Source organism: Melospiza melodia, chromosome 15 (assembly GCF_035770615.1).
Source record: "Melospiza melodia melodia isolate bMelMel2 chromosome 15, bMelMel2.pri, whole genome shotgun sequence".
Lineage (NCBI taxonomy): Eukaryota > Metazoa > Chordata > Aves > Passeriformes > Passerellidae > Melospiza > Melospiza melodia.
This window is the reverse complement of record NC_086208.1, coordinates 2,789,495-2,809,488: the sequence shown is the minus strand read 5'-3', so window position 1 is coordinate 2,809,488 and position 19,994 is coordinate 2,789,495. Positions and strand designations below refer to the sequence as shown.

General features: G+C 43.8%; 1 protein-coding gene across 1 annotated transcript in view; it reads right to left on the bottom strand.

Moving 5' to 3' along the window:
- Window positions 1-19,994, bottom strand: part of ARIH1 (ariadne RBR E3 ubiquitin protein ligase 1) — a 50,801-nt gene that overhangs the window by 20,544 nt on the left and 10,263 nt on the right. Inside the window, exons 2-3 of the mRNA XM_063169377.1 lie at window positions 8,527-8,594; window positions 3,078-3,222 (exon numbers count right to left, since the gene is read on the bottom strand). Coding sequence (XP_063025447.1) covers window positions 3,078-3,222; window positions 8,527-8,594 — 213 coding nt within the window. The remainder of the gene's footprint in view (window positions 1-3,077; window positions 3,223-8,526; window positions 8,595-19,994) is intronic.

Sequence of the window (19,994 nt, the reverse complement as noted above, 5' to 3'; positions counted from 1 at the left end):
AATGGGAAGCAGGGACAGACAAGGGAATCATCTCTTACTGAATTCAACACTCCTGCAGCAGGCACACATGAGGAACCAGCACAGAACACATCTTCATGTGAGACCTGCTTTGGTTATTTCAGGCAGGGAAATGCTTTGCTGAATGCTCACAGAAAGGCAGCCACCACCACCACACTTCCTCCCAGGCTGCAAGGAATGCAGAGAATCTCTCAGCTCTTTTCTTTACTTTGAGGGAGTTCCCAATTATTTTTGGCTCAGCTGACAGCAGATGTCAAGGGAGCAAATAAAAAGGCCAACATAAAAGCACCAAGGATGGGGGGAGCAGTGATTCCTCATTAGCCCAGGGGACAGCTCTGCTGTCACCACATCTGTGCTCAACATCTGCAGTCTGGACAAAGCAGGATGTTCCCAAAAACACCCCCAGCCCGCTCCCCTGAGGGTGAGGGGCAAGAGAGGAGGAAGGCAAAGCCATGACCCTCCCAAAAAGCCATGACCCTCCCAATTCCTGTTTTCCCAATAAAGGTGTCACCCAAAAGAAGTGCTGGGACCTGACAGTGCTTGGCAGGGACACAGAGCAGGTGAAACATCTCCCTTTAATCCTCAGACTTGCAGGGTGACAGCTTCAAATGCTTTGTTGGGCAGGTGCTTCCCAAAACCTCAAACCACAGCTCTGTGGAGGTGACTGAGGAGCTACAGAGGCTTTGTAGATGGGAAAGAGGGAATTTCAAGACTAACATTCTTGCAACAACTGGTCACTATAAAACTTCTTAACACCTGCAAACTCTCAGCTTTCCATAGGCTGAAAGGGGCTGTCAGTGCAAAAACCCCCCAGCTTTCACATGGAAAAATAATTAGCTAATTATTGCAAGAGGATTTTCAAAGCTGAGATTTTAGGTTAGGCATTGAACATAAAAATAATCCTAGAATTTATAATTCACATCGACTAAAACAAATTTCAAAACAGATTTCAATCACCTTAGACAGAGACACTACAGCCTTTTACAGAAGAAATAATAAATATTAGTTTTCCTACAGGCTCCAGCTTTTCTGTAGGGCAAAGAAACCAAGTCCCCTCTGATGTCTATTAACACCAGCAACAGAGAGAGCCCTGCTCACCTGCAACATCTCTCTGCTCCAGCTAAAAATCTGCTCTTCTAACAACTGGGCCACTGCTATTTGAGCTACAAAATCAAGAAGTGTTAGCATGTTTTGTACTGTTCTTCCCAGTTCCAAAACTCTAGACAATGCTGGGGTGTGAATTCAGAGGTTATCCTGTGCAGGGCCAGGATAGGACTCCATTGTGGGCCTGTCCCATGATTCTGGGATTCTGTTTCCCAGGTAGCACAGCACCCCAGCCAGAGGACAGGTCTGTCACTTGTGGGTTGTACCCCCACCCAGCACAGAAACTACATTAAAATGAAGAGAATAATATATTAGAATATATTGCCTTTTTTTTTTTTTTCAAAGCACCTCATCACACAGAGCAGGGATTTGCCTGCCCAGCTACTCTTCACAAGAAGTCAGGGCACACAAGGCTGAAGAGCAGACACATGAAGCCTTGTGGTTCCTGGCTGAAGAGCAACAGGGGCCTCAATGCTGAGAATGGGAGGCTGAAGCTGGGCTTGGCTCAGCTCTGTCCACTCCAGGGAAGAACACCCAGAGCAAGGGAGAGGCCACAGCCAGGGAACTTCACCCCAGTACTCCTGAACCCCAAAGCTCACCATGGTTCCATGCTGAAAACACACCCAGAGCAAGAGCAAAGCCTTATGTCAGGCCTGGAAAGGCCCAGCACTTGTTTTAGGGTGTTCTGGAGGGGCACTCCCCGCAAAAGAACAGAATTTCTTCCTATCAGCACTTTGCCTTTCGTTGAATTCTCCAATTTGAGCTTTTCCACTCACCTCCTTTTCTCCCAGGTCTCCCAACAGTATGTCCTGCCCCTGGGAGCCCCTGCAGAGCCTGGACCTCTTAGCAGTGTATGGGAATGCCTCAGTTTGGTCAACAGTGACAAAAAAAAATAACACTATGACCCAGAGCATTGATGCAGAGCCCCAGGAAGCACTGAGTAACACATCCTCCTGTCTGACCAAGAGGCTATTGTCCAATATAACAAAGATCCAAAGATATCCACATTTTGCTTCTACTACTTTTTTCTAGACTTTCTAGTTTGACTATTTTGCTTTTAAAAGCTGTTTCCTACCTTGTCTTTCTATTTAAGTAAATCCCTCTGCCCATCATGCTTTTCACAGGCTTGAATTTCATATATCCTTTATCTGTACACCTCACTTGGTATCAGACCTTTGCAAACATCACCTGCTTGCTTTTTCCTGAACTTTACCACACCACTGCCCAAGCCCCAGCACCCTCAGAGGTGCTGTGCAGGAAAACGTGAAGTTTCAGGTTGGAAATTTGGGGAGTTGCTGTTCAGGTAGTGTTGGAACCCTGGATGCTGAGAATTTTTAACTTTCTGTGCTAAAAAGACTTGCAAGAGAGCACTGCATTTGACCTGAGGCTGTGGAGAAGACTTTAAAAATTGATTGATAGCACTGGGATTATGGGTGTGTAGTTGGTAAAAGTGTGTAATATCACAGGGTGGAAAACTTAAAGAGTTTGGGGTTTTAGAATATAGAAATAAATATGAAATTTATATGAATAAATATGAACTTATATGAAATGTTTATTTCATATAAATAGATATGAAACAAATAAAGATGGAGGTTTTAGGGAAGACACAGGTTGTTCTTCTTTACCTTCTTCATGGGTTTGGGTGATGTTTTGTAATTGGACAGAAAAGTCTTCCAGGGCTTTCAGGGATCAGTTATTGGGTTAAAAGGGAAAATAATCAAGGTGTCAGTTCTGAATTGGGTAGTTTAGTCTTAAAAGACCTCGTAACAAGAGATTGTTGGCCATTTTGTGCCTTCTAATGAAACGCTGCTGAACTCATGGCTGTGAGGCCGCTTCACTGATAAGAAATAATCAACACCTGAGTCCAAACATGAACTACCATCTCAATCTACCAGCAAACTTCAATCCCAACCTCAAGAAAGTGACAGGCAGCAGCAGAGCCCCAGGGTACTCACGGAGTTTGGGTAGTTCAGATAGCAGATCTGACAGGACATGTCCTGGGCTGATGATCTGGTGTTCATCTGGCGCGTTCGCGACTTTTTACTTGGATTAATTACGTGACACTCTGCAAAGAGCTTCTCCAAGTTGCCATCAAAGTACCTGCACAACACAGGACAGAAGGAAAATTTAACCACCTTCTAAATCATATTTCCATTCTATGTAGCAGTTAAGTGTACAAAGATGCTTTTTGTATTTCAAAACTCATACACCCACTACTTCCAACAAACCCTTCTCTAGCACAACACAGAGGTGGATATTAGACAACTGCAGAATTTCAGAGACTCTCCCTTGGATTAAACACTCCTGAAATTCAGGCACCTTCAATTCTTCAGCTGCATTTCAAGTAATTTGTGACTCTCCCAATTGCTTGGCATTAGAGTTCCAGGACAGCAAACTAGAGCAAGAACATGAGTTCACAGTTCAGGCACTGGAACACCTTCCTAAAGCACAGGTTTGATGCCTTCAAGCTCAATTCTTTTCAACTGAAGCCTTCAATTTTTCCTAATATTCTTATCATCAGCTGTTTGAGCATCTTTTCTCTTCAATCAACCTGAGGTAATTTAACAACTTCCTAAAAAATACAGTTTCAGGTTTACAATGCCTCCAAAGATCAGGGACCTATTGGAAAGGAGGATGCAAAATTGCTTTTGGGAGGTGAAAAAAGATCACTTCCTTTCTATTTCCTATTCCCTTAAGGAAAACAATATTGGTTTGCTTTAAAGGCTTGTAAAAAGCTCCTCTTTGGAGAGGAGGCCCAAACTGGAGAGAATCATTATCAGAAAGCTCAGCCTCTTCCCAGAATCCTTCACACACCTTTCTCCAGCCTGCAGCAGCTGCAAAGAACTAATTAAACCAGCCAATTAACCAGCCCCATCACATGCACACATCCCCAGCCAAACCCAGTAAGTCATTCCCCAGCTCCATTACAGCTCTACCTACCAACAAGGCTTGATTTATAATTAAAAAAATATCAATTTTCCTGCTGTTTCATATGTTTCTAGATATAGTTCATGTATTTTAGATCTTAAATTTCAAGACACTGAGAATCTGGAAGGAAGTGGTGAATTCTGGCATCACAGTATCCACAAGGCTTTGCCACTGTTTTTCAATGTTAGCTCAGGAGTTTACTCAACCAAGTTCTTTTGTTTGCTTAGAGGATGATACTTAGAAATTTGTATGTGATATTTAAATCTAAATATAAAATCTAAATATATATTTAGATCTAAATATATAAAAATTTAAAAATAAAAAATCTAAATATATCAAATTATATATTTAGAAAATTTTACCAAGTGAATTCAGTGCAGTCTCATTACAGGCAGTATTTGTTTATTAAGAATCATGGATAAATATTAAGTCCACAAAAGTTTTCCAGCCTTCCAACTGCTCTTAGAGGCAGCAGGAGCAGCACAGGACATGCTCTGAGGAGAGCAGACACACAGCTGGGTGAGAAGTTTGCAAGGAAAATAGTTTTGTATACAAATGCTATGATGCAACTTGAACCCTGATACTCATGACCAGCTAAATGCTTATGGAAATACCAGAGGTTTTTGTAGTGGTGGGCTGGTTTTAAGGGTGAATATCCATGTCAGGAACTTGACTTTTTTCATCTGGAATTTCCTATCCCCTTTAAATACCTATGGATAGTATTCCTGCTTCTCCATGCTGTTTTCTTTTTGCGCATTTTCTTTCTGAGTAAGTAATTTCCACATTTATTTTTAGGTATGTCTCTCAGACTCATACTCATGCAGCTACTGGGCTGTAAGAACTCCAGAAAATGCAGAGGAAAACTGCATTTTTAGAGAGTGGATCTCCCAGAAAACACAGCTCCAATGGATATTCCAAAGTCCAACAGCTCTCTAACTGCTGTTACAACTCCAAGAATTCTGATTTTTCCTCAAATATTCTCTATTAAAGGGTTGGTTCTTGGTACCTCCATCCTTATTTTCATCCTAGGGAGGAGCATAGCACCTCCAACAGCCCTTTAAATCCTGTGCCCTCCTTTCCCTTCACAATGCAGATACTGAGTAATTCCAGCTCTTCTGGTGCACCAGAATTCCCTCTATTAATTCTCTGAAGTTCATTTACTTCATCACAAAGTTGGGGGTTTTTTTCTGCTGTTTTAAAATGAATGGACAGACCAGTGTTTGTCCATTATTTTCAAGTATTTCTACTTACCAAGACCAAACCTATAACAACACCAAGGCTTTTTGGCAGAGGGATCAAGCTGTCAGCCCCTTTATCTCCTCAAAATTCCCTCCTGCTGTTTGTAACTGCCTAATCACCATTTTCCACACATAATCAAATCCTACCCATGGGAGTAGCAAAGATAAAAAACCTTTTCACTGAAAAAAAAATTGCTTCTAGTACACACTTTGGGATATTTACTTCCATGGAAGAGCATTTGTGAGTGTCAGTGCATCAAAACACTCCCAGTAAAAGATATCTCCAACATCAAAACTCCTGCCATGCACCATTTTTCACCTGCCCAGCCTCTGCTGAAGAGTGGAAAGTATTTATTTGTTCCAAGGAAAGCAGGCAGCAGGTTCTGGAGAAGAGGCAAGCTGGGCATTCCTGACATCCCTCCTCCACTCAGAGAAAACAGGGACATGTGGCCACCAAGATAAGCAGCTACAAGGGACTGCTCTATCTCTGGCTGTGCCTCCAGGGATTAAATCAGGCCTTGGGGACATGTTGAGACACTTTTCTCTTAACAAAATGACCAGGGGAAGGCACATAAAGCAGGAGAGCTGCATTTTAACCTCTTCATCACACAGAGGTGCCTCCTCAAACTCCCCTCAGGAGAGGACACCATCAGCCAGAGCAAAATTGGAAGGTAATAATAATTAAAGCACTTTCTTCACTTGGTTCTGAGGTGATGTGGTCATTGTGCACCTGGTGCTCTCCTACCCCTATGAATCCAGCTTGCAAGACACAGGAAAACAATATTTGACATCTTTATTCTCCTTAATGCAGCATATCAGAGGCTGAACTAGTATCTCCTCCACTCATCACTTCCATTCCACAAACAAATCCACCCCAAACCTCCAATTTTGCTTTTCCACACAAACAATTAAAGTTTCAGCAGTGGGACAGGGTAGTTTTTTTAATTGTGGCTGTTATTACTTTACTGTAAGTGGAATAAATATCTGTAACACATCTGCCCTCTGAACATCACTGTGTAATTACTCCATGACAAAGCTGGCACAGACAGCAACAACCTGCTCATTAAAAACAGGCATAACAAGGCTAAAAAAAAAAAGTGGGAAAACAGAAATTTTCACGTCACAAGCTCAGACCTCCCCACTTATCAAAAAAAAGAGGAGCCACTTGGTTGAAGTGCTTTCCTCCAGGCCAGGACTGATAAGGCTGCTGGGAGCTGGTGCTGACTCACCATGAGCTAAGAGAAAATAGGCACTAATTAGGAACTGCAAATACACCATCAAACAACAGGAACTTCCAAGCAAAATGTGTATTTTGGGGTGGTGTTTTCCCCATAATCCTCACCTATCACCACAGCAATGACCAAACCCTCTTGAACAGCAAGAGCCTGTTCTCAGCCTCCTACCCAGCTTCCTTCTCCTGCTCTAAGACAGCTCAGCACTCCAGAAGATTCCAAGGAAGTTTTTTGGTGCAGAAGGCAGCACCAGGCACTGGAGAGATCCTGTTTTGGTGTTTTTCTAATAAAACAGGACATCAATAAGCACCAAAACTGGGAGCAGTGTGCAACAGGTCTGCCTAAGCAAGTCATGTATTCTATTACTCACAGGTGTAATCCTGCTGAGGTAAGTATTTTAATGAATATGTTTACCTGTGCATTTGTAAATATAACATGTACTTAAACTGGAAAAGCCTTAACAATAATACCTCACATTGACCTGGCTGGCACCTCCCTTCAGAAAAAAAAGAAAAAACAAAAACAAAACCACAGCCCAATTTTTTATTTTTAAATTGATGGCAGTCCTAAACAAGCTTTCAACAACAAGGAACAAAATCTACTGTACAAAGGGATGGGTTTTCAGTGCACTTGTGTAGAGGTATCTCACAGGCAAGGAGAGTGAACTTTACCCCAACCAAGAGAACCAGCCCAAGAAACTCAAATATCAAGTGTTGCAAAGCAGGTGTTAAATCAGAATTCTTAACAGCTGTAGTTAGAGTTAAATATTGGATATATTTGTAACACAAAGCTTTCAGACTTCCAACATTTGCTAAAAGAGGTCAATCTCAGAAAAATAAGGACTAGAAAGCTGTAAAAAATACAATCACTTTAGAAAAAAAATCTAGGTTAAACAAAACATAGCATATACCTGAGCACCATCATTAACCAAAAATATTACACAAAGGGCACTAAAGATGTCCTAAATCCATTAGGCAAGGATAGCACAAATATTTATACTCCAAAATAATTACTGACAGTGTGAAAACCTTTGCTCCTCTTGCCCTGGGTGACAGAGTACCAAACTACCCCAGGGTCAGTGAAGGGACATTTATCAATTCACAGGAGCACCAACAACTGCTCTGGTTTATCAAGCAGATCTCCTCTTCCCACACCCTGATTATCAGGCAAAGGAAATGGTAATTAAGGGAAAAGTCAAACTTTAATGATCCTACCAGGCCCTCCACACCCACCCATTGGTCACTTCACACCAAGTAAGACCAGCACAACCAGCAAGTCCCTGTTCAGCTTTTACTGCTCCTTTTGGTCCAGATTCATTCTCCTCCCAATTTCTAAAGGAATTTAAATTCTCCAGCTCCCTCAACTCTCTTCAACACCAACACTGGCACTGGAATGAACCAAATGCAGCTGGATTTGGTCTCCACTGTGTAACAACAAACTGAGAAGTACCTTCTCTGACAAGCAACATTCTAAGAGCTGGAAATCAAAGATGGGAAATAACCATAAAACACTCTGCTCTGAGGGGGAGGGAGGGAGAGGCAAAATTCAAGCCTTTATTTACACACCCTAAAGAAAACCTGGAGCTGTGGAGATGAAGACAAGGCAGGACCATTATCAGCCAGGAACAATTTAGCCTTGGCCAGAGCAGCAAATCAACATGTCAGGAATACACATGCCAGCATGACAGGCATGAGCAGCTAAACCCAAATCCAAAACAGTTGCTAGATAACAAGAACCTGTTCCTGCTTGCTTTTTTCTAAAGCCTGCCCAAAGCCTGTACATGTTCAAACTGGAAATCCTTCTTTCCAAGGGGCAACATAACTTCCACAACTTTAAATCTAACCAGGCATCAATAATATTAAAACAATGAGTCACCAGTCCCCCTTAGCTGGGAAAGGGGGGACATTTAGAGCTTACACAAAAGATTCTCCTGCCACACACCGTGCATTCATCCATCCTCACTTGATCCAGGAACAAACATTTTTTCCAGCTCTGCAGCTGCTTACCTCTCCATCAGCTTCTCCTTATCCCAGTTGAAATGGCTAAGCAGTATTCGAGTGATAGTCGCCGGGTTCTGGAGAAAGAAAACAAAAACAATCAATAATTGAGTGACCAAGCCAGGGTGAGAACATCAGGCAGAGCTTTGAATAGGCAAAGGGAAAATCAGGGTGTTTGATAACATCATCTGTTCAGACAATACAGGTTTACTGGCATGGACTGGGAAATAGCTGGACTTGACAAATTTTAAAAGGAAAAAAAACTCCAACTCTATAAATCCAAGCACCTTAATAAAATGAGAATTTGGTTGGAGATTTAAGGACCAGACTAATTACACCTACCACAGTCCAGCATCTCCACATCCAGCATGCCCACACAACACAATTCCAGGATGGCTGTAAAATGCAGGAAGGGCTGATTTCTATCCATCCTATCCATTTTTGCCACAATCTCCACACTACTTGCAGAGCAAGAATAATCCATCCCTGACCATCAAAACACTTGGGCTGAAAAGTGTCCTAGAACACAACTGGCTGCCAGTGTAAGAAGTCCCTGGAAAATCTCTCAGAGGTTCTTGAAGCACCATCAAATCCAGAAAAAAACTCAGGGCAGCTAAGGAAAGAAAGCTAAGGAAAGAAATACAGTCTAGAAAGGTCAGAAGGGAGGTGGAACATAAGAGCTGATTTTCACTCATGAACAAGTTTTTATTCCAACTTAATCTGAACCATCAGCCAAGAGTTTGATTATATGAGAAGCACACCAGACCATATGGCTTCTGTTACACCCCAGAACCATATTTTAGCTCTCCAAATCCACTCTCTGGGCTCAGTTTTAGGACCATTTACATGCAAAGGAGACAAGAGCAGGGCCCTGAGAGCGGCTGCGTGTGCTTTGCCATTTGACACCAAAATGGAAGTTTGCCTCAGGGCCAACGTTCAATGGACGCTCTGAAGCTGTTGAAAAGTAGGACATAAACCAGCAATGTGATTTCCTGAGCCCTGCAGCCACAGCCACAACCTGATGCTGCCAAAAGCCAATGCTGTCACCCACAGCAGCGATCCCACCCCACCCCTGCATCTCCTGCCCTCATCAGCTCATACCACTACAGCCATTTTATGCTGCAAATCATGACTCAGAAACTGATCTTCTCTTTTCCTTTAGGTTGGTTTTTTTCATGGAATCAGCTCTCCAATCTATTTGATTGCCTGACCACACAAACAGCTGCATTAGCACAAGGGGAAAGCAGGACAGCCTCTCACCACCACCAACAAAACCTTCACCAAAATACAGCCCTCGGGTGACAGTGTAATAAGCACAAAGAACAAGTCTTGTGGTTTTATAGTATAAAAGTGACACTCCTCTCCTTCTATAATGTGTTCTGACTCTTATTAATGCCAGCACAGATTGTTTAAGGCCAAACTAAGAATTTTTTTCCAGCTTAAAAAGCCCACGTGAAGCAAAGCAGCTACAGAAAGGTTTGAGCAGAGCCCTGACGGAACAGCTGGGACAGCAGATCCAGTGTGGGCAGGAGATACCAGAAATGGCTATTGCATGGTGACAGTGTGGCTCTGGCCCATATCTGAAGCTGTCCCCCAGGTGACAGGGATCCAAGCTGTCCCCTGCAGCAACATCAGGTGCCTGGGTCACAACCACATGGCACCAGCCCTCCAACAGCATCCCTCCCTCATCCAGCAGCTCAACCCTTTCAAGTCAGTCCTACTAACAAAGAAGCTCTATGGGAATTTAGGGGCCTCCATCCAGCAGCCTCTTGTGGGATTTAGTTTCTGATCTTTCCAGGTTATTCTGTATTTGGATCTCCACAATAACCTTTTCTGTATCTCAGGCTGTACTATGTAGGAGTACTTTAAAGAAGTTCTTAAAAGCTCACTTAGACACAATTCCTGGAGCGATTTAATCAAAGATAAAAGTATACTTTAGTAAATAAACCTATCTTATCTCTAGATTATCTTGGTTATGATACCAGTCCCTGTAATTCTCCAGTTATTAATTTCAGCTAGCAAAGCACACAGCCCTTCAACATAAGGAGTCTTCACTCAGCCCACAAATCTGCCAGATGTACAGAGAAACACAATTTTTCCCATTTCTCAAGCAAAGGCACTGAGAGAGCTTTAATTAAAATCAGCCCAAAGTCTTGTCCTATCTTCTACCACAGCAGCCCACTTGGCCCCTTATTAAGGCTTCTGGGAATACCTGTTAATCACTTAATAGGCTAAGGGGCAGCTGAGGTAGTGGTCTCTGGCTGACTTTAAAAAGACAGAAGGTTTCCCCTGCACTGAAGGAAAAATTGGGGTTTCTTACCCATGAACTCCAATGGTCTGCAGTGATTATTAAGTCTGATCCAGCAAATACCACTCCCCAAAGGAGATGTGGCTGCAAAGGACAAGAGGGTTTAATCTGTGGCTTCTCCATTTTCCCAACACACAGGCACTGCAGCTTTCCAAAAGTTTCCCTAGGTCAGAGCCCCCAGGTATCCCAGCACTGAGAGATCAGGGCACAAAACTGGACATTATTTCGGATTTTACTGTTGACTCTGTGAGCTATCACCTTCTCCAGGCTTGCTGGGCTCCAGCTTCCTCCAGCACTGTTGGTTGAACATTTTAGAAAAGAAAGGAAACGCCAGCAGCATGACAAGCTCCCACCAGAAATAGCTGGGCTGCCTGCTTGCAGTGCCTGCCACATCCCAGATGTAGCATTCAAACCTCCCCTGGCTGTTTCCCAGACACAGAAGGCAGGAATTAACACAGCCCTGCCCTTGCTCATCCCTGAACAGACATACAATCTGGGCTGGAGGAGCACAGAAGGCTGGGAGGAAGGCAACTAAAGGGCAAATCAGAGGAAAATACAAATGCCAAAAGTTCTGACATGAAGGATTGTTCCAGTCCAAGACCAGGCACACCATCATGGAATGCACAGATTTCCCTCACAGTTATTGCAGAGCAGAGCTGGAGGAGTCAACCACAGCACCCACCCCAGTGAGAGCTGTGCCCTGTACCTCAGGCACACAGGGATAAAACACCACCAAAATAATTTGCTATTTCAACACCAGTTCCACTCCAGCTTTGCACGAACCCTCAGCCATCACTCTACACACTCATTCTGTAAAAATTAATGGAATGTCCAAATCCTGGGTTGCACAGCACTGGGAAGTCAGGGGCTCTGTCTGCCTCCTGGTTTGGCACACAGGATTATTTCCTCCAACCACACACACAGAGATTAGGTCTGAGCAGGCTCTGTTGCTGCTCAGACGGGATTACTCCCGAGGCTGTGAGAGCATACTCCTCCTAAAGCTATTTTCTGTTTACAGAGATGAATTTTCCTACAGAAAGCAGCCAGGGAGGACAGAGAGCAGGGGAACAGCCAACATGGTCTCCTCCAAACGTGGTCTGATGAAAGCTGAAACAGCAGATCTCACTTACAGCAGCCTCCTACTAAATTTTACATGTTGGATTGCCTGGAGCCGAGGGCAGCAAGCCTGTTGATATCCAGATAGGAACAAACCCGAGGAAAGCAGCCATTTTGTTGAAATTCTCTGGGCACTTCAAAAGATTTCCTAACAAAACATTCCAAATAAAGCTCTGCCCAGAGAGAAACACCCTCAGTTCTTCAGCAGGGATTTTTTTTTTTTTTTTTTTTTTTTGGAGCTAACAAAGCAACCAAGTCCCACATATGCTTCAAACAAATTCCACTCCAGCACAGCTTTTCACTGGAGGTATTTGCATTTACTGTCCTTATCTAGGTTGCCATGCTCCAGCACACCAATGCAAGCAGGAGATACAGCAATAGGAAGCCCTACAAAGGTCTGGACTTCACCAAAGAAGCATTATTAATTCAAATAAAACTCCTTAATTTAATAGAATTTAATTCAACTGGAAGCTTCATCAGTGATAAGAGTTAGAATTCTTTTTGCTGTCAAAATAAGAAAGTATGAATCGGAAGGAAGACTGTGGATGCACTTAAATGCATAAATGAATTATAAATTAAATATTATTAGAACATTAGCTTGAATCAGAATTTCCAAGCAGCACAATTTGCTGAATGACAGTTGGGAACACTTGATCCATTCATGTTTCGCTCCATCAAGACGAGCTGCATGGTTAATTCTTGATGCTATTTCAAAGAAAAGCACATCCTACAGTTCAGCTTCTCCTCACATGCTGGGAATCAGTTCCTGGTTCAGTTTCAGCATTTACTACAAATAAAAACCATTTAAGAACAACTTAAGCTTAGTTCTCCAGCAAAATCCTTTCTCCTGGAGACATGATATTGATAAATTCTTTGTTTTGTTTCTTTCCACGTCAGGGATGGTTTTGTTTTCTACCCATGGCAGCTTCTGCACTCCAAAACTTTTCATCCCAACTGCAGCACCTCCATCCCAATATCAGGGGCTTTTACAGCAATAAGGAATTGATGCCACTTCCAGTTGGGTTTTCACACAATTGCTCTGCACTTGTGAATCCAAGCAGATGCTCCAGAAACCCTGACTTTGCCCAAGCCTCAGAAGTCTGCAGAGGGTTCAAACCTCAGCAACGTCCACTGCTGTATCCCATGGGGACACAAGGCTGGGTTTACATTTCCCAGCACAAGGAAACCCGTGGTTTCACACCAGCTGACAAGACTGAGGGCTTGGCTCGGAGGAGGAGCAAAGAGTCACCACAAGCTAATGCTGGTCTGAAGCCAAGCAGCACAAACATCTGCTCCAGTGAGGTGGCACCTGGGGACACACCACCACTGTCAATATTTAACCAGCCAAACCCCCAGTGCTTGCAACAGCAGAGCACCAAGTGGAAACTCCTGCTGCCCAGCATCTCCAAGGCTTGTCACATGCACACTGTGCCATGGGAGAAGCACTGATAAATAAACCAGAGGTCACATTTAATGGCAGTGGGGAGAGGAGAAGGAACCCCACCATGAGACTGTGACCAACACCAAGGCACCAAAGAGCTGCTCCATCACACAACAAACAAAGGGGCACCAGCCCAAAATCCCACAATAACCTGATGTCTGCTCTGCTTGGACCCCTTGCTATTCACCTGCACCTCTCCCAGCCCCACACAGATAATCACAGATATAAAGATACAGCTAGAAAGGGTCTTAAATCAGCTTTTAACAGATCACAGTACAACTGTCAGTAAAAGGTTTGCACTGCTCTGCAAGTGGACTGAGTGACCTTCATTTGTGGAGATCCATTCACATCCATTCTTCCAGGAGACAATTACAGGAAATCTTACAAGCACAAAACCTCATTTCTAGCAGCTTAATAAAATTCCCAGGAAGCCAGCACAGAAGATGAGATCCAAGTGTTGAGCATTTCCAGGACATGATCTCAAACTTGCTAGTTTTTAAACACCACCAACTGAGCACTCTGAGAAGCTGCTGGAAAACTTCCGTGTAATCGAATATTCCCTGGCTCGATTACAGGCAGAACATGAGAGGGCTGCTGTGAGGAGAGGACAGAGCTAAAGGGCTCCATCTGCCAAGCCACCCGTGCTCTCATCCCCTGGGTCTGGGACAGAATCACACCATGGACATTGCTGCCATTGGCTATAGCAGGGTTCACAGCACTGGAACGTGCTGGTGGGTCTCAGACAGTTCTCACCTTCCCCTCAGAGATAGTGACAGCATCAGAACTGCTCATTCTCTGTACCCCACTGACGGGGTGGTCTTTGCATCTTACTGAAGCCATATCAGAAGACTGGAGTTAGAACTCTAAACCACCCAAAAATGAACCAGTTTGCTGCCATTTCCACACAACTCCACGAGAAGCCAGGCTACTCTCTGTGACTGTTGTCATCTGCTGTCCTCAGTCTGGCATTTGCCTCAACTTCAGCACCGATCATCTCCTCAGCTCCCTACATCCTTCTTCATTTCCTTAACTTCCCTTCACACATCATCTCCTGATTCTGAAAATTAAGTTTTACAGAGTTACTGAATTAGTACCATTACCTGATGGCACCAAATGGTAGCTTGATCAGTTTGTAGTAACTTAGGTGCACTTTACTGACTGTTTCCAGCTCTGATGAACATACATTCTTCTAGCAGGGGAAGATAATAAAAAGCAACTTCAGCGAAAACTCTATTACTTCAGTTAATTGGTTCAAGAGACAGAAATGAAGCAGTCAGCTGCTTTACATTTTCTCAGAGCCTTTTGGAAAGCTTTCAGGTTAATGATTAGGAGCTGCAATGAAGAGCCATTGTCTAATAGAGCTTTTAAAAGCAGAAAAAAATACTAAAGCAACAATTCCAGGATGAATTAGCAAATTTGGAAATGCAAAAACTGAATTTGCACTGTAATACTTCTAAATAAAAGAAGATGGCATGGATTCACCCTGATGGTCTCAGACGACTGCAGAAGCTCCACCACCAACTCAACACAAATTAAAAACGACCAGGGAAGGTTTCTTCTTCCAGCATTTCAGCTATGCTCACTTCCATAGCAGGAGAGCTGGGGTTGATGACAGGACACAGAGAGATTAACCCTTATTCTATACATTTAATCTGAAGAACACTTTGGTTTCTACTTCCTTTTGCTACAGTTCTGGAGAATAAAGTCCATCCTTAAAGAGGAAGGACCCACGGATCCTGAGCTGATGTTCCACTGCCCACAACAGCAGTAACACGCAAAGGATTGCTTTCTTACTGGTGTCTCTCAGCACAAGAAATCCCAACATATGAACAAAAGCTCAGCAGAGCTGGGTAGACAACACAAGCCCCAGCTCTGGTTTCTGCAGTCTGTGCTGAGCAACTGCAGCTGCTGTGCCGAGCGCCGGGTGGGAGCACATGGGTGCCAGCGTACGCTGCACAACGGCTTTATTCAATCCTGAGCCTCCCACTCAAGGATTTGCAAAGACTTGCCTTAAAAGAGTAGGAGAAGGTGATGGCATCATTTCCATATAATTCTCCCAGTTTACTATTTCAGCAGCCCTGTAATATCTCCCCATCCGCTGAGGAGGAAGCAAACAGCCCCCAATGCTGCAGCCAGGCTGGGCACGAGGGGAGAGCAAAAACCCTCAAAGTTTTGGCTACCATGGATGTAAAGAGCTTTAATGTTCATCCAGGTACATTCCAAGTCCCTGGTAATCACCAACCTCCCCCTCAAGTCAAACCTTTAGTCAACATCCAGAGTCACAGAGCTGCTCTGACAGGATGAGACCCCATGGAACAGAAATGGATACTCAGGAATCAATACCAGACCTCTGTGTCCCCATCACAAATGATGCACGGTCACCTTCCCTGCTGGTCAATAAAACACCACTCCCACAGCCAGGGACCACAAAACACAGCTGAGCCTGCTTCCCTCCTGACACCACTGCTCTTCCAGACCTCCAGGTTCCATTTTTCCTCCTCTATCCAACATGATCCCAATCCTATTGAAATTCTAACCAGTGTCCACAAAGCATATCTGAGCCTGCTTCCCTCCTGACACCACTGCTCTTCCAGACCTCCAGGTTCCATTTTTCCTCCTCTATCCAACAGGATCCTAATCCTACTGAAATTCTCACCCCACCACATAGCCACTACAGTCATGTCATATATGGGTCACAAATGTTTCCAACACTATCAGACACAAAACTTGGGTTTTCTCCAGATCACAAGCATCCCTAAGGCAGAAAGAATGTCATTAGATACTTTCAGTTCTATACAGTCTCTAGGCTACACACAGGGACAGTTTCAGTTCTTCTCTCAGACCAATAAACAACTCACTAATGCCTGGCTTGAATAAAACACACTGTGTTGCTTCAAGAGGAAAGCAAAAGCACATTTTGCCACAGAAAAAGAACTCTACTGAATGAAGGCAGTGACTGACAGTAAGTACCAAAACACCAAGGCTTGGCCTACGAGCACAGTTCAGGAATCTCTCCCCCTGCACAAGATTCCAGAGAGGCCAAGGAAGACTCTGGACAGCCAGAACAGCTTAGCTATGCACCAGCTCTATTTCTGCCTGGGAGATGAAGTGACAGCAACTTGGATTACGATTTTAATCTGAAATAGGGCAGTAACTGGGCAAGACCAGACCAGTTCAGAAAATATTTATTCAGCAGTAACACAAGCTCACACAAGCACTGGCTCCTGCACTCACCACTGGAGTCAGTGATGGGAGCAGGAGTGACCAGACACAGGAACTGACTGGCTAAAGGGGGTGGCAGGTTTATTTTAACACAGACAGGATCACTGTGTCACCAGACAGCTGAGCTGGAACAACCTGGACAACAGGGACTCGCTTCCAAGAAATCTGTTTGTCTCAGTCTGCCAAAAGCCATGTGTCAGGGACATTAAAGCTGGGTCTCCCCTTGTCAACAGACCCCCAAATCTTCTTGTCCCAAAGACTGTAAAGCATATTGGGGTATACTTTGATGCCAGGTACAGTCAAAGGTCCCATTTTTTTCTCCATTTTCTAACCAGCTATGAAGAGCAGACCCTCACCCTCTTCACCCCAATGTCTGGGGGCTGTATGCACCTGGCCTACCAAATAGCAGATCCTGATAGTAAACTGTGGGAATACTGCCAGTATCTACTACCAAGTGTCCTCAATGGAGCCACGTGAGCCTGACAGAAATACACTTTTTTATAAAGGTCTTTTATTAGTCAATGTTGGAAAGACTGGAAGTGGCATATGTCAGGCCAGCTACCCATCAAGCTGATAAAAGGAAACAACCCAAAGCACATTTTTCATGTGCTGTCTTCAGTGACTCAACTCCTGAATGAACTGTGCCATTCTGGGAAGGCACAGGTCTGCTGATGTGAGCTCCAGAAACTGTCCTGTTTGCAGGCAGAAATGGGTGTTAAAGGAATAAAGCTGTAAGATGAACTGCACATCTGCTTTCTTCCTTTGCATCATTTTGTACAAGTCTTGTGGAGTCTCAGAAAAGCTTTCCCTGCTCTTTCCCTCACTCCAGTTTGTATTGGTACATTGACTCAGCCCTTTCACCACCATGTGCACAGCCAGAGGCCCAGAGCCAGAGGCAGCCAAAGGGCTGAACCCACATCCTGGCATTTATAAACCTGTACAAGAGTGGCACTGCTCCTCCACACCAGCAAGGAAAACTGCTGGCTCCTTCCTCCAGCAAGAATTATATGGAAATGATGCCATCACCTTCTCCTACTCAGCTCTGGCCAGTGAATGATTTTCCCAGTTAACACCACCAGCATTTCATGGATTTTGCACACCTTTAGCACAACACAACTTTGCTTTTGCTGTTTTAGGCACATTCAGAGGCATCACCCAGACCAGGGCAGTGTGAGGAGGCTGCTATGAGCAGATGAGTGGAGGAAATATCAGAAGCAACTTGAAGAAATAATGATACCATGGTATACTTGAAATGTTTAGAAGAAATCAGACAAACTCTAGGAGGATGAAGGTATTTTTATAATACTCAGCATCACAGTTGTACTGGGAAGGGTAAATTCCCAATAACTTGTGGATTTTTTTCCACAACCTATTTCCATGGCAGATCTGTCTGTAGGCTCAAACATGTGACATGAAAACAACTGATTTTCTCAGCTAATTTTTGTAAGTTCTCAGCAAAGGGCTCTCAAATTGTCCTTCCAGATGATGATTTAAGGGTGTCCCCTGTTCAGACAGTGTGCAAGCAGAGGATCAGCCTCCAAGGATGTTCAGCATCAATGTGTCTCTCAAACACTGCTGGTTATGTCTCAGGTTTTGGGTGATCTGACCTGCTTTTGTTACTGGGCACTGCTGGAGAACACCTAGCACAGGGTGCTTGGGCACAAAGACACATGAGTTGTTTAGTACAGAAGATATAATCCAGCCAAACTCTCTGTATCAGCTCAAGACAGCCACTGGTGACTCCTAAAAATCACAGGATAACAGAGAAATCCCCAGAAATCAGAGCCCTCAAACTCACAGCTATCTGGGGGAAATAACTCACCATGCAAAAATCTCACAGTGACATGCCTGTGCAGCCTGTCCTGAGTCCTGACTTCAGTTCAGAACATTATAATTAACGTTTTCCAACAAATATACAGACAGGAAAAAGAAAATGGGGAGGGATGATAACTTCTTCCACGAGCACAATGAGGTGGCACCCACAAACGACTGCAAGTTAAAGATCTACCAATGGAAGTAAACAAAAGCCATCCCAATGAATAACTTCCCTCATGGCAATGGCCAGGTTACCACAAAAATATTTGGATACATAGTCACTGGTGGCATGCAAGTGTTAACCCCTTCATCAACAGCATGACTACTGAGAAAAATAGGCCTGGCACAAGAATTTTTAGCCAGAGACAATTTACATGAGTATTTCTGGAGAACAAAAAAATCTTTAACATTTTTCTAGCTTCTCTTTCCCCTCCAGGCCCTAGTGAGGTGAGCACTTGGTAGTTTTCTTCAGTTTTCTGTCCTTCATTGCTTCTGATTTTGTCCCTTCTTCAAAGGAACACCCATTTTTATGGCCCATTCTCCCTTCACTGGGGCAAAGAGGAAGTTTTCCCATTCCACAGAAGCATCACCACACTCCACAGTATTTTAGAAAAGAAAAATACACATTCCTCAGGGTGATTTCATCTGCGCATCACAGGCAAAATATGTTTTAAACACTCAATGTCACCCTGACAAACAGGCAGGAAATCCATTCTGGTGATGCCTATGCCTTAGTCAACAACTCTCAACCAAGACAAAAAGAAAATTTAGCCATCTCAAGAAACTCTTTAGGCCCAGGAAACCACTGCCAATGCAGCAGTGGCTTGGGGATGTAATCTTTGGCAGCATCTTGACGCTGGCAGCAGCCCCAGTGCAGATGTGGTTGGGGCTTGCACCACTTCCCTGCAAAAAGCAGCTTTACCTGCAAAAGCACTTTGTTCTGCTGGCACAACCTGCATCTGCACTTGGAAAACCTGCCAGCATCCTTTTCCCAACAAGCCTCTTCTAGCTGGGATCATTTTTTAATGATGACTTTGCAGTTTATTTACCACACTCTGCTCATTTATTCTTACTTAGTTTTACAGCCAACAAAACACAGCCCTGGCAACATGTTACTTTCTAAGCCGGGATTTCCGCTACAAGAAGTAATTTTGCCTCTTTGTACCCCAAAATTTTTTCCTCCAAGGGTTCTGCAGAAGCCACCTTTGAAGAAAAGATAGTCTGGAGGCATGAGGAGTTTAGTAATCACTTGTTCACTCTTGTTCCCAACAAGATATACCTCGAAGTCTAACTGCAGTCTCTAATTGCTGCAGGTATTTTTAACCAGCTACCTGAGCTCCCTCGAGTTCAGAGAAAACAGTCTGGTGGGATCTGATACAGAAATAGCAGAACACAAGTCATACAGCAGTGGGGGAGAATGGGGAACCTCCAGTGTTTTCACCATTTTCTTGTTTAAGGGCTTTAAAAACTTGCCTCTACACAGACTTGCACTCATTTAATCAGAAGTGTTTCTATAGCTGTGGAGTCAAACCAGCAAGGAGGTGCAGATTCCCTTTTGGTAGGGAATGGAAACAA